The 15,486-nt window shown below is 36.0% G+C and overlaps 2 protein-coding genes across 3 annotated transcripts; one reads left to right on the top strand and one right to left on the bottom strand.

Moving 5' to 3' along the window:
* The first annotated feature begins 7,508 nt into the window (after positions 1–7,508).
* LOC133797846 (uncharacterized) lies at positions 7,509–11,381 on the top strand. 2 transcript variants are annotated; one of them, XM_062235922.1, is made up of 6 exons: positions 7,509–7,676; positions 7,873–7,940; positions 8,186–8,283; positions 9,016–9,115; positions 10,807–10,989; positions 11,091–11,381. In XM_062235922.1, exons 2-6 carry the CDS (start codon positions 7,884–7,886, stop codon positions 11,211–11,213), a joined length of 561 nt encoding a protein of 186 aa, XP_062091906.1. In that variant the 5' UTR covers positions 7,509–7,676; positions 7,873–7,883; the 3' UTR covers positions 11,214–11,381. The 2 variants fall into 2 exon arrangements, with proteins under 2 accessions (XP_062091906.1, XP_062091907.1); XM_062235923.1 differs by having other exon boundaries at positions 7,517–7,676; positions 7,878–7,940.
* A 1,441-nt stretch (positions 11,382–12,822) lies between these two features.
* On the bottom strand, positions 12,823–13,446 carry LOC133793894 (phenylalanine N-monooxygenase-like). The gene has a single exon (XM_062231136.1). The coding sequence runs from the start codon at positions 13,411–13,413 to the stop codon at positions 13,048–13,050; it is 366 nt and encodes a 121-aa protein (XP_062087120.1). The 5' UTR covers positions 13,414–13,446; the 3' UTR covers positions 12,823–13,047.
* Between the last annotated feature and the right edge of the window lie 2,040 nt (positions 13,447–15,486).

The following is a 15,486-nucleotide window of genomic DNA, read 5'->3' as shown; positions in this document are numbered from 1 at the left end:
AATTTTGGGTCTGAGTTTTCTAGAGAGAGAAAGTGCTTGTATCTAGAAAAATTCTTGTATTCTTGTAATCTGTACTGAAGAAACTCAGTTGGCTCAGTTCATCTGATCTTGAGTACAGATCTATAAATCACAACTCTAAGTGGATTAGGCTATTACCGACTGATCGGGGCTGAACCACTATAAAATCTTGTGTGTTATTTACGTTTCTTGATTAAACTGTCCGTGTTGTTTAAATTCTCTTGAAGGTTTATCGTTTTTGACGTTCTCACGTCGTTGGCTAAAAACACAGTCAACAGGTTTGTTGACTGATATTACTGATTATGTGAACGATGCGGTCCATTGAGTATTTGATTAATGATTTGTGAGTTATTTGATTAGTATTATTTCGATTATGCTATGCATTATAGTTTTCTTGCTGGGCCTCGGCTCACCGGTGCTACGTGGTGCAGGTAAAGGCAAGGGTTTGATGGTTCAACCATGAGTTGGAGAGCTCTGGGGGCGAGGTGTACATTGTCAGCTGCTCGGTCACCACGGTCGAGGGTTTGTACAGGGACGGAAACCTAAAAAGTATATTTTTCCATTAGAGTGGCTATGTTTATTTATAACTTTTGGAATTTTTGTAAATATGTCTTTTTAACCTTGTTTTGAGATCTTATGTACTAAACAATTATTTTAATGAAAATTATCTGTTTATGACCAAAATATTTTAAAATTAACCTGTTTATGACTATAGGATCACGTTTTCGTTTGAAAAACTTGATTAACAAGTCCTGCACTATTTTAAACACACAGTGCATCGGTCTTGGTTATCTGAGGCATTTCATGCATATTTTGGGGTATTAAATATGCATGTGGGCCTGTTTCTGATTAGAATGACGATTTTGGTAATTTGGCCCGTTGTTGGCATAATTGTATATTTATGTGCATATATGTGACATATGTGAGAGACCACATTATTATGTGGGTTTATTTGAGTTACTTAGCACGAGACGATCCTAGGGAGCAAGCTAGCGGGAAAGTCACAACGGGACCCAATACCCAACTCGGGACGAGTCAAGGGGTATTTTGGGTATTAGACATTTATTTAGGTTATCGGGTTATGAAAATAAATAATTGGAGATATATTTGAAGTTAGTGAGTTTAGGAGGGAATATTGGGGAATTTGACCATTTTGCCCTCGGGGACGTTTTTGGTACCTGAGCCTCGGGATTAGCTTAAGTTAGACAAGCTTAATAAAACAAAAGACAAAAAACAACCCTCATGCACCTAGAAGCTTTCTGCCTAGACCGAATCTCTCTCTCTCTACTCACTCTCTTTTCTCTCAAGCTTTTCCAAGCTAAGCCATTGAAACTAAGGGAGATTTTGGGCTAGGATCACAAGAATTGGAGCTAAAATCTGGGGGATTAATTCAGTAACAACTTGTGGATTCAATCTTTAGCAGAGGGTATCGTTAGGGGCTCAGAACCGGGATCGTGCTCGAGGGTCGTTCTTATTTATGCTTACTCAGACGTGAGGTAAGAAAACTGCACCCAATACGTGTTATATGTGATTAGGGCTTGGCCCAATTGTTATGGTTTGTCATGATTAGGGCTTGGCCCGTCTGTTATCATTTGTTGTGATTAGGGCTTAGGCCCCAGGTTATATGTGTTTAGGCTATTGCTTCATATATTGGTTGATACTTGCTTAAGTGCCTTATAATTGTGAATGGACTTTATTGTTAGGGCATGAGGCCTGATCAATAGGCATGTTAGCACTGTGAAAGTGAGTATTCAATGGCGTTATGTGATTAACATGTTTATGTGCGTATTTTGTTGGGATATGCTTATCCAAATCTATTTCAGTGTTGAAGGGCTGAAATCCTGGATCAGGGCTTGACTTATTAGTCAAGGACGACAATAGCACGCTGCGCTGGTCGAAAGGCTTAAGCCTAATCCAATAACGTACTAGTACACTGGTCGACTTAAAGGTCGATGGTGAACCAAGGGTGTAACGCTCTGGTTACTCTAAGACCGTTACTGTGAATTTTGAACCGTGCTTAACTCGTTAATCAAGTTCTTTGGTTATAAACGTGCATCTAGGTGTTATTAATAGACTAAGGTAAAAAACCAATCAAAAGGAAATGATATATTTTATTTAAAACATAAAACTGTTCATGAGCCCATAAAAACGTTTACAAGTTATTTACAATTCAAAACGGTCATTACAGTGTAAAATTACAATCCGCCGACTTAAGCGACAAAAATAGGCTTAACCCCCTAGTTCCTCCGAGAAACTCCTTGGCCGTGGTGGTCAAGCGGCCACATATGTACTCATCACCACCTAAGCTCTTCACTCAAGGCTGGGTGAGCTTTTCTTTCTCTTTACCTGCACCACATAGCACCCATGAGCCAAAGCCCAGCAAGAAAACTCATTACTACATGTATATAATATCAAATGATGATCATGATAATCATACAGAGCTTATAGCTCTGAACAGATGAGTGAACAACACTTTGAGGTTTTGTTAACCATGATGGGGCTTATAGCCCTAATCAGATGAGTAGTCACTAGCTTAAACAGATGAGTGACTGATGAGCAAGTCACTAACTTAAACCAGATGAGTGAGTCACTATGGGACTCAGCACCCATAGCCATGTGACGATGCAGTCACCTGGGCCTTCTGGCCCTGGCTCTAAGTGACTAGCCATAGGCTAGACAAGCACTTTTAGTTTTCATCGAACTTGAGCTCGGTCCGGCATTAATGCTCATGATGAGTCATTCAATGTAGATGTCGATTAGATCTAATCTTTTCGGCTTGCGTTAAACACGCTAAGACCGTTCTTGACTCTTAGGCCAATACCATATGACCAGTGCTCAGTACTACTGCCGAACTTGACTAGTGAGTTACAACTTCACAGTTAATACTGACACCATTGCCATTTCTGACTAATTAGTCAGTGCCATTCACAAGTAAGCAAGATTTGCTAAGCATTTGATATGCAATCAATGTCCACATTTAAACACTCAACATGCCTCAATGATAGCCATGCATGTCACATATGGGGTGCAGTTTTCTTACCTCTGGTTCGATCGAGAAATAGTAAAAGAACAACCCTTGAGAACGATTGGCCTTTTGTTTCCTTAGCGGTTACCTAGTCATAATCAATTATAACCTCCATTAATGAAAATAAACAATAAAAGGGTCTTCACCTAAACTATAATGCCCCGAATTCTCCGATATGGTTTAGTGGCGGTTTAGTAGGCCGGGAGGGCCGTAACTGTTTAATTACGCCATTAATTGAATATATGCATGTTTATGTGAATTATATTATGATATGATGATATATGCGTGCATGTGGGTCCACATTTGAAATATTATGTTGTTTTGATAATTTGGCCCATTGAGGGTAAATTTGTGTATTTGGGTGTATGATGTGATTTGTGAATGAGATTCCATCATTATGGAGATATATTCGAGCTATTCGGCATGAGACGGTCATTTTTAGTGGATTAGCGGTTTTGTCATAACATGGTCAATTTTGGGGTAATAGGAATGTTTATTTGATGATAAATTGGGAATATTTGAGATCAGGGTGAAATTCTGGAAGTTTTGACTATAATGTCCCCGGGGGTATTTTCGGGACCCCGAGCATTAGGTTTTATTTGAGGTTACTTAAGCTTGAAGTAGCTATCAGATAGAACATACGATTAGAAAACCTCTCGTTCTCCTTCGTTAGTTCATTTTTGTCACCCGAAGCATATTTGAAGAAATCTTGAGTTCTAGGAGTCGGAATCGAGCGAGGATCGAGGCATAGTGATCCTTGGAAAGATTAGAAGCTTCTTGACCGAAGGATTTGACAGAAAACAACCTAATCGAAGGTAATCTAAGTTTAAAGTTTTGAGTTTTTAGAGTTTCTAAGCTTTGAATTGGACTTTGTGAATTGTTGGGTTTTCGATTCGTTTGAACCTTGGGTTTTGAGGGTTTTGGTGCATTGGGAAGCTTGGGAACCTTGTTTTGATGATTGGGGAATGTTTAGGTATGAATTTGGAGGTTTTGAGAAGTTGAAAACGCATTTGGGAATGGCCCAGGGTTGGGGGCCGCGGCCCTGTTCTTGGGCGCCACGACCCTAACTCGAGGTTGAAGGAGGAGGTTCTGTTTGCGCTGGGCGCCGCGGCCCTTGGGTTGGGTGCTGCAGCGCTTGCCTCTGGAATTTCTGGGGGCCGCAGCACAAGGTGCCAGGGTCGCGGCTCATGTGCAGGGTTGAGCCCATTTGCATGTTTTGACCCCGGGATCATGGTTTTAGGCCTCGGGATCACTCCTACTACCCGGATTAGTGAGGATTGATGTCTCGGAGGCTAAATCTTGGTTTGTGAACCCTTGATTATCATGTTATTGATGGTATCCTATAATGTGTTATGAGTAGGTAACCGCTAAAGGACTAAAGGCTAAACCGTTCTCAAGAGTCGTTCTTTTGTTCATTCTAGCTCGAATCAGAGGTAAGAAAACTGCACCCGATATGTGACATGCATGGTTACTCATGAGGCATGTTGGTTGTATAAATGTGGACATGAATTGATTGTGGAATACTTAGCAAATCTTGCTCACTTGTGCATGGTACTGACTCATTAGTCAGATTTGGCAAAGTTGCTAGTATCAACTGTGAAGCTGTGACTCATTAGTCAGGTTCGGCAGTGGTATTGGGCACTGGTCACATTGCGTTGACTCATTAGTCAGGACAGCCTTAGCGTGTTCAACGTAAGCCAATAAAGATTAGATCTAATCGACTTTCTACATTGAATGACTCAAAGAGCATTAATGCCGGACCGACCTCAAGTTCGATGAATATTATAAGCGCTTGAAGGCTAGTGGCTTACCTAGCAGCCACTCTTCCATTTAAATTAGTGACCTGCTTGTCAGTCACTCAGTATGGTTTACCAGAACCTGTTGAAGGCTAGTGGCTTACCTAGCAGCCACTCTTCCATTTGAATTAGTGATCTGTTTGTCAGTCACTCAGTATGGTTTACCAAGACCTCAAAGTGATATTCACTCATCTGTTTGAAAGCTATGAGCTCTGTGTGATTATAATGATAATCATTTGATGATGTCTACATATAATGCCATGTTTTCTTGCTAGGCTTTGGCTCATGGGTGCTATGTGGTGTAGGTAAAGGAAAAGAAAAGCTCACCCAGCCTTGAGTGGAGAGCTTAGGTGGTGATGTGTACATAGGCGGCCGCTTGACCACCACGACCAAGGAGTTCTCAGAGGAACTAGGGGGTTTACCCTATTTTTGCCGCATAGGTCGGCGGGGTTTGAAATTTTGGAACAATAATGACCTTTTTGAGTTGTAAATAACTTGTAAATGTTCTTGTGGGCCCATGAATAGTTTTATGTATCAAATAAAACATATCCTTTCCTTTTTATTGATTTTCACCTTAATCTGTTAATAACACTTAGAACACGTTTTAACCAAGGGACTCAGCCAATGAGTCAAATTTCTGGTTCACCGTAACTGGTATGGGGTAACCAGGGCGTTACATAAACCTCACTCCTGGGACCCCGAATTGTACCCAAACGGTGAGTAGATTCGATCCTGAGCCTTAGGAATTGAAACCCCAAGCCAAAAACCCTCAAAAGTGCCTAAAACAGGAACTGAAAGCGCTAGCGCCCCAGCGCCCTTGGCAGAGAAGATTGCCCCTGGCTAGCGCTGTAGCGCCCAGTGATGGGCGCTGTAGCGCTACAACCAGTGTTTTCAACCCTGGTTTTCCCATCCTTCTACGCCACCATTTCCAACCTTAAGAACAAGCTTCCAAACCTCATTTAAAGTCCTAAATGAACCCAAAAACCATCTACATATGACCTAGGCATCATAACCCAAGTAGCCCTAGCCAAAAACTCCCATCAATTCCCATTATCCAACCTAGAAATCCAAGCTGAAATCCAAAACGAAAACAGAGCAAACTAGAGTTTTAATGGCTAGAAACTTAACTCAAGCTCAGTTTAGAACCCTCTTCAATGGTAGAACACAATCCTAAGCCCTCAAGGTCCACTTCCCTAGCTTGAATCCTCAAAAGAAGCTCAAAACTCCAAGAAGAAAAGATAAGGAAATGATGTACGGGAGAGAAGTTCTTGATACTCTGTTTTGGCCAAGGTTCCACAGCCTTCAATGGCTTATACATATCTTAGGGTGAAAAGACTATTTCGCTCCTAGGTCAATTAAAGTCTCTTAAAGGCTTCCAAGGGTAAAATCGTCTTTTCTCGCCTATCTCGTTAATCATAATTAACTCCATCAAATTCCCGTTATTCCCAATATTCTCAAATACCAATAAATCATATCCCGTTACCCTTTAATTCCCGGCAACGTTCTAATCACCAAATTACCCCGAGACTCACCCCGAGCCCCGAACTCAATCCCGTTATGACCAAACCGCTAACTTGCATTCAAAGATCGTCTCATGCCGAATGGCTTGAACAAATCCACATTGTTATGCGACCTCAACAATAATTCACCAACATGCATACAAAATACAATTACGCCCTCAACGAGCCAAATTACCAAAATGTCCCTAAGATGAAATGTGGACCCACATGCATGCATTTAATATCATATTATAATATAATTCACATAAACATGCACATAATCATTTAATGGCATAATAAATCAATTATGGCTCTCCCGACCTACAAATCCAACCATTAAACCGTATTAGGGATTTTGGGGCATTACAAAGGGGGTTAGGCTAGCTATATGGCTAGTGAGACAAAGCTAAGGGCGAGGGCCCCAGGTGACTCTACGATCACGTAGCTAGGGCATAGGCCCCGGGGATTGACTCTAAGGCCAATTGGTTAGGGCAGCGACCCCAAGTTGATCCAATGATCGTTGCTTGAATCTAAATGATAGTATCTACGAGTTGTTATGACTGATTGTGTTGAATGGGTATTTTAAGGTTTATATTCTTTATTCATGTATATATTGAGTTTTCTTGTTGAGTCTTGGTTCACAGGTGCTTTGTGGTGCAAGTAAGAGAGTTTCGGTGGCGGTGTGTACGTATATGGCTGCTTGGCCACCACGGCCGGGTTATCTCAAAGGAACTGGGGTTATAGCCCTGTTTTGCCGCTTAGGCCGACTGATGTAACTTTTGATGTGTATAATTACCTTTTTAAAAATTTAGTTGTAATATTTTGGGATCCCATGATTATGTGAAACTTTTTAAATAAAAGTCAATGGTTCTTTGACAAATTTTTTTAACCCTAACCATTATCACTAATCTTAGTTACATATTTTAAACCAAATGACCTGAGTAGTAGGTCGTACACATTGTAACAGTCCTATTTAGGAGGGCGTTACACTTAATTTCATATAATTAAAAAAATCATAATTTTTGGAAAAAGTTAAAATCTCAAAAACTAAAAAAAAAACATAGTAAATAAATTATTTTAATTTTATCGAAAATATATAATAAATTTTTTAACGAGCTTAATCCAAGAGAAAAAAAATGATAATTTCCATTTTAATAATGAATATTGACGAACAAAATAAAGTAAACGACACATACCGCAGCTAAAGAAAACGGGAGGATATTTATCAAACCAAATCGGTTCTTTTAAGAATCTTACCGTCTTTCCACCGAATAGACGCCGTCGATTCTTCTAGTTTCCGGCGATAGTCCGAATCGTTTCCGGAGATAAGCTCTTCAGGTAGATTTAAAAAATTTCGATTCGGTTGCTGAAATCGCTCTTCGCTCTTATCTTTCACTTTTCAGATTTCAGCAAGTTCTCAGTGAAGAGTGAAGTCATTTGTGTATCATTTTCTTCTAAAAAACGACTGTGTTTTTCCATTTTGATTATTTTTCACTATATATTGATAAATGGTTTTCTAATTTCACATATATAGCTCAGATCTTCATGGCTCCTGTCGCTCCTCGTTCCGGTGATGCCATTTTCGCTAGTGTTGATCGCGTGGTAAGCATAAACCTTCCCTTGCTCTTTCTATGCTTCTCCATAAATGTCATCGGAAAACACACCTTGAGTCTATCAATTTCATCTCTTTCTTTTATTTGTGCAATCGCTTATGAATTTATCTGATTTACCAAACTTTGAGTTTTGGCCTTTTTGGGGGTGTTAAATTACGCAATTGATTCCAAAGACCTAAGAGTTTTTAATTTTTTTATCTCATTCTGGGCTTGACCAATTGTAAATGAATGTAGAATGCGGAGCTTTTTACTTTGACCTATGGCGCAATCGTGCGCCAGTTGCTTACGGATCTGGAGGAGGTTGAAGAGGTCAACAAACAGCTTGATCAAATGTACAGATTCTATTTATAATCAATTCAAATTATATCGCTCATTGTTATTATGATGCTATTTTTGTTTAGTATGATTTGTGTATTTTGAGTTTACCAATTTTAAGGTTTCGTTGCCCATATTAGATTTTTTTTTTCTTTTGCTGAATTGTGCTTCTTTCTTAAAGTTAAAGATGAATGTGTTGGCCTCATTTGGTTCTAACTCATTGGTTATTGAGGAAACTACAGAAAATTAATGGTTTTATGTAAGAGTGGTAATTTTATTGCTATTATTATTATTTATTGTATAGAAGATGTTTTGGTTAGGATGGAGTTTGGCATTCTTCTTTTGGCCAAATTTTTAGTATGGTGCTGCTAGATAGTTATCAGAACATCTAGAAGTGTTTTAATAGTTTGCTCACACAAAATTTGAGATTCGAGTCCCTCTTAGGCACCTACATAGCAATTGCTATAGTTTTCTGATACTCTAATATTGTGTGGTTAGGTGGGAAGCGTAGTTTAGTCCAATTGGCTTTATTGGACTGTATGTTATTTATTAGAGACAGGTTTTCAACTATTCATTTTTGTTGGGCATGTGATGAGCTTAATGTCTTGTGAGCCTTGAATCAAATTGAGTTTGCATATACAGATGCTATTCAATGTATTCACATCACATATCTATCTGCATCTTTCATTCCAATTGTATATGGCTTCTAATTTCAGAGTAGCTTGTCTACCTGTTTTATTTCATTGCAGGGGTTATAATATTGGCATTCGTCTGGTTGATGAGTTCCTAGCAAAGTCTAATGTCTCCAGTTGTGTTGACTTCAAAGAAACAGCTGAAGTTATTGCAAAGGTAAATCATTACCTCATAGTTCAATTGAGATGCAAGGATAATAGGATTTGATGACTAACTAAAAGTTTTTGGAACCTGATAAAAATGTTTTGCTTGTGTGAGTATCCTTAGCGTAACTTTATGATAATTTGGACCTTTTTTCTAGATTATTATGTGGTACTTTGTCTTGCCGATAGAAATAGTATATGTTAAATCTATTGGTTACATTTCTGTTTTCTTCTATCTTTTCTCGTTTGGACCTTTTGCTAGATTATTATCTGGTACTTTTTCTTCCCGATGGTAATGGTATGTTAAATCTAATGGTAACATTTCTTTTTTCTTCTATCTTTTCTCGTTTTTCCTTGTTGAAAGGTGAGAGAAACTGTTGAGTAACTTGATACATATTCAGTTGTAGATTTTGTAGATGAAGGTTGTTATTTTTGTTGTTTACAGAAATCTAGTATGCTTACATCGTAATGGATATCATTTCATCCCATCTACTGAAACAAGTACTTATATATTGCAATTTTTTTTTTAATTTTAATTTATCCTGATAAAGTTGTTTGTTGGCTAGGTTTCATTTTTATGTAAGTATTTCGTGTTTACGATAATTCTTCATTGAAGTAATTTCGGTTAAGTTTTACTAAATGTTGTGATTTTGGCTCTTATAAAAAATGTGTTTTTCCCCTGCAAATAAGCAATTGAAACATTAATCCTTAATACATATAGAGGTTTAATGTTGTGGATTATGAAAGTTGTACATAAATATTTGTTTCCTAATGCATGAGTTATAGTTGTTTAATGTCACAAATTATGAAAGTCGTACATATATATTTGTCCTAGTGCATGGGTTTTAACTTATTGTTATATCTTGTATGCGTGCGCAAGTCTCTATTTATAGAAGCACTTTGTTGTGCTTATGCAAAGTGATTAGAATTTTTCTTTTGTCTGAGACACATGTTGATGTATATTTAATTTATTAGGCAATGTTCTCCTATACCCCACCCTTCAATATCACAGATCAACAATCACACCTTATTGGACTGTCAAACGTGAATATTTATGCCTCAGCTTGCCTTGGGTTTTTTATTTCTCTATATTCTTTTTGTTGCCATAACTTGACTGATTTTTATTTTTCACACTTTACCTTGTTCTTTTTTCTTCATATTTGTAACCTAGGAGGAAGATGGTTCAGCCTAGGTCCTTCACTTAGACTGATTCTATAATTATTGTAGGGAGTGTTTGGTCAATGATGTTGTAGAAACAACAATTGATTAACCTTAATCAGTACAATCCATTTTATTAATTTTAACTCAAGTTGAGTGACCTTAATTTGTGGTAGATTAAATGGCCTTCTAGCAACCTATTATTCAATCTCATTGGTTTAGTTTGTGTGCTTTTGTTGTTCAACCCTGTTTCCAATGGTGTAGCCTTATGCAAGTCTCGCTAGGCCACATTAAAATGCCACCTAGGTTGGTTTTTTTTTGGGGTATCTGCATTTGGCTGCCACAACATAATTACAATGCTAAGATAGTATGTGTTGCACACTTATTCTACAATGTCTGAAACATAGGCTGAACATTTTCATTAATTTGTGTGGTTAGGGTGGGGAGGGGATGATTGGACTACATTATTATCCTTACTAAATACTAACCACCCTGTAATGGTATGAGTTGGTTGATCTTCATATCATACTAATGCTTCGTCTACAGGTCGGCTTTAAAATGTTCTTGGGAGTCACTGCATCTGTGACAAATTGGAATGCTGATGGAACAAGCTGTAGTATTGTTTTGGAGGATAATCCTCTGGTAGATTTCGTTGAGCTTCCTGATACTTGTCAGGGTCTGTATTACTGCAACATCCTAAGTGGGGTCATTAGAGGAGCCTTAGAAATGGTGAGCTCTTCCATCTTCTTCACCACTCGCATCAAGCATTTTTGTGTTTTTCTTTATCATTCTATTGATAATACGTCATATCTTTAATCCATTATCTTCAGGTGTCAATGAAGACTGAAATCACGTGGGTCCGTGACATGCTTAGAGGTGATGATGCATTTGAGTTGCAAGTAAAACTCCTAAAGCAAATTCCAGAAGAGTATCCCTACAAAGATGATGAGTAAATTGATCCTGCATTATACACAATTTTAACTTGTCTCTCTTTGGTAGAACGCAAAAATTGTAGGATCTATTTTTTTATTTTTACTTTACATGCTAATACCTTTGAATGGATGAGATTATATATATTTATATGATACCGTTTTATTGTTAAAAAGGAAAATTGTTGATTAGATGGAGGGTGGGTGCGCTGTTCCTCTGTTTCATTTGATTTTTTTTTATATACTGTAAAGCCTCTTTATAGTAACTAAAAAGTTTGGCACGTAAAAATCTCATCAAGAAAACGCACTCTTCCTAGCCCTAGCGTCGCCTAGGGTTTTCCTCACATTTGGTTTCATTTTCTTCTCCGACTAGGGGTGGCCGTTGCCTCATATGGTGGGTGGCCTATGGTTCTCTAGTCGGGGAAGATGATTTGGTTGAGTTTTGATCTGCACAGAGTGGTGGTTCTTGACATTGGGAGTTGGTGTGTGTAGCTTTCGACTATTTCTTGGTGTTCCCTTAGGGGCTTTCCGATGAAGTGATCGGGTGTTGGGTTCGAATCCAGTTCGACGAGGGATGGAAGTGGTGAGGTTGGACGGTGGTGGATCTGATGGGTTGTGGGCTTCTCCTGGTTGGGGTGTGTGGAATATGATAGAATGGGGCTTGCTTGAATGACATAGTTTGTTCCTGAGTGGTGTGGCTGATTTTGGGGTGATCTGATCGGCGAATTCCTTTCTCTTGGTGGGTTGCCTCTGTTATGAGATCAAGTTGTGGAGTTCGTCCACTTTGGTGCTGAATCTTCGGTGTAGGGTGCTGCTCTTGTGCTTTCTTTTAGTTTTGTTGTTTGATGATTTGTTTAGTTTTATTTTAGTTTCCTTCATAATATCCCGCTGGGGGATATTCTAGTCTACGATTATGGTGGTATTGTAGTCCATTCTTGTGTAGGGTTTCATTCACTTTATCATGTTTGGTCTTTGTCATTGTTCCCTGCGAATGGATTCTAGTGGCTCAACACCGTGACAGTTAAAAGTCGAAATGTTTTATGCTCTGTGATTGAGTTGTATCTTATTTGCAGAATGATATTACTAACCCTATACCTTTTAGAGTAATTGATATTTGATTGAATCCTTACTTTTGTTTTTTTTTAAAACCCTTTTATTGTAACAATGTTGGGACCGACATATTTTATTACTACCAGAAGGTTATAACTTAATAGAATTATATCTATAAAATATTGGAAATATACACATTTAAATAACATGTCAAATTCAATGTATAAACATTGATAACCGAAAATGACATAATAGTGTACATATTTATATAATGTTGGAAATATACAATGTTATTTTACAAATTTAAATTGATAATTAATTTCATCTTGAATTTTTCGTATGTATACTCTTTATATAAAAAATGTGTAAATAACAATTTTTTTTGGTTTTAATTATTATTTTTGTTAACTTTAAAAGAATATTCTAAATATTTAATTGAATATATCTTTAAAACTAATTAAAATAAATATTTATTAATTATATTTATATAAATTCAAATATTATAAAATATCATTATTATAATAATATTTAATATACAACTATTTATTAATATAAATTCAAATTCAGAGAGGGATTCAAGCTAGGCTTTGCATGGGCATACAATGGCGTAGTCTTAAACAGAGAGTTGCCCTCTCCACTCTTCAAATCTATCTTCTCCATTCCTTGTGGAATCTTCCATGTGAAATACTGTCTTCCCAAAAGCATAACACTCATGTTCGTCCCCAGCCCCATTTCGATGCACCCTCTCCTCCTTGTCGTGAATGAAGCTCACGAACCGCAGCTCCGTCTCCCCAAGTCACACTTCTTATCAGGAAGATGGCGGTCCGGATTGAAGCCACACAACCGGGTTGCTGCCGAGGCCGTGGCGGCTGAGGAGGACGTGGCTGCCCTTGGGAATGAAGTAGCCAGCGACGGTGCAGTCGGCAGTGGAGAGATGGGGGACGTTGAAGGCGGTGACCGGGTGGAGGCGGAGAGCTTCTCTTGCGCAGGCCACAAGGTAAGGGAGTTGGGGGATGTCACACTCTTGGAGGAGTTTTCCTTTGCCCACCACTCTGTCGATTTCTTCAGTTGCCTTTTCAAGCATCTCTGGCTGGTTCAACATCTCTGAGAGTGCCCACTCTGCTGCATTGTATGGATTGTCTATTCCTGCTATAAACAATTCCTGCATTTCCATACAAATTATGTATTATTAGTAACTCTTATTATTGACATGTTACCATACATATTAGTGTGTATATAGATTACAGTAATATGTAATCATTATCATGCATTATATCCTCATTTGATTCTTTGTGAGTATATATTGGTATCATGAATTAGGTTTGATATTCAAATTCTTATAGCTACAAGTTAAAGTGCATGTGTCCTTTCATGTTAAGTATATATTGTTTAGTTTTAAAATTGTAAATATGATTTATAATTTTAATAAAAATTGGTTTATTATTTTTTTAAAATATATATAGAATGAATTATAGTTCTAAATTATATATAAATATTTATATCAATAATATTTATATATATATGATATTTAAATATAACGTTGACATAGATATATATTTACATGACTACATAACATATATATATATATATAAAATACAATCATATTTAAAAAGAAATTAATAATAGAAATAAAATAAGAATAGAAAAAATCATAGTGTAGACACTAATATAAATGCATTAACTATTTTTAGTTTCTAATGTATCTCACAATGTCCTTTGGTGAATTTGATAAATAAAAATGGCTCCAATCACTTGATAAAAAACAAACTATCACACAAATTAAATCGTTAAAAAAATGATGTATACCTTTATTATTTTTAAATAAATATGATTTAATTATTTAAATTATCATAAAATATCTTAAAAATATCATATTTTAATCAATTAATTTTTGTTTAAGTTTATATTTGTTCTAGTTTTTGAATTTGACAGTGATAATAAAAGATTATATATTATATGTTTAATATAATATTAAGTTTAAGTTTAAGTTTAATTAAATTTTATTTCAGTTATAAAATATATAGTTTTATTATTTTTAAATAATTATCATTGTAAAATATCTCAAAAATATCCTATTTTAATTTGTTTAATTATTTAATTATTTAAGTTTAAGTCATATTTACAATCTACCGTTAAATATATGAATATTATGTTAAATATAAGAATATTCTGTTAAATTTAACAGAAAAAAAATAAAAAACTGTTAAAATCAAGAATTTCCGTTATCTACACACTTTTTATATAGAAGCATATATATATATATGTATGAGACTTTACTCATTTGGTACCTTTTGTTTTTGCAAAGTATCCTTCTGGTACCCTCTGTTTTCAATAATGCTCATATGGTACCCCGTATTTTGAAAACATTAATATTTGGTATCCTAATTGATAAAATTTTGTCATATGACCAAACTGTCAGCAATTATATATAATTTGTAGCTCGTATGATTGAGAGAAATTTGATTAAATTGGTAAAATTTTATTAATTAAATTTGAGTTTAGGGTACTAAATATGTACAGTTTTAAAATACAGGGTACCAAATATGTACAATTTCAAAATGCAAGGTACCAAATAATTACCTACTCTATAATTGAACCCTAGAATTCTTCCTCAACTAAAATCAAATTCAAATTAAAACAATTTTATTTTAATATTTTAAAAAAACAAAATTAAATATGTTGTTTATCTTCCTAAAACCTTCAAATTTAGAGATGTAAATATAGGCCACCTGACCCACATTTTCATGTATAAAGAAAAAACTGTTTGGTTGGGCTAGCATGTCTAAGAACATGGTTTAAACATTTGAGAAAGATATGTTCAACACAACCTAGAGGCACAATCCATTTATGTCGTGTCTCGGGCTGTATTGGGCCCAAATTTGCGGCCACTTCCATGCCCTTATTGTTATTTACTAAAAAAAAGTAAAGATGAGAATTTGAACTCCCTACCTCTTTTCTAGAAACTAAGAAACTAATCACTAAACTAAATATACAATTTAATTTAATTATAGTTTAATTTATTTTTATATGCTTTTCAACAATATTTTACACACATTTATTCTAGAAATAGTACTTATTAGAATTTTAATACCTACTAATAATATAGTTTTAATTCTATATTTTACAACTATTTTAATTATATCACTATAAAGAATCAAAGTTATATTAGAATTATATTATCATTTAAATTTCAATATAATTCACAAATATTTATTATGTTTATCAATACAAAATTATCAGGTTTAAT

The sequence above is a fragment of the Humulus lupulus genome, chromosome 8 (genome assembly GCF_963169125.1).
Source record: "Humulus lupulus chromosome 8, drHumLupu1.1, whole genome shotgun sequence".
NCBI classification, from domain to species: domain Eukaryota; kingdom Viridiplantae; phylum Streptophyta; class Magnoliopsida; order Rosales; family Cannabaceae; genus Humulus; species Humulus lupulus.
This window is presented reverse-complemented; position numbering and strand designations above follow the sequence as displayed.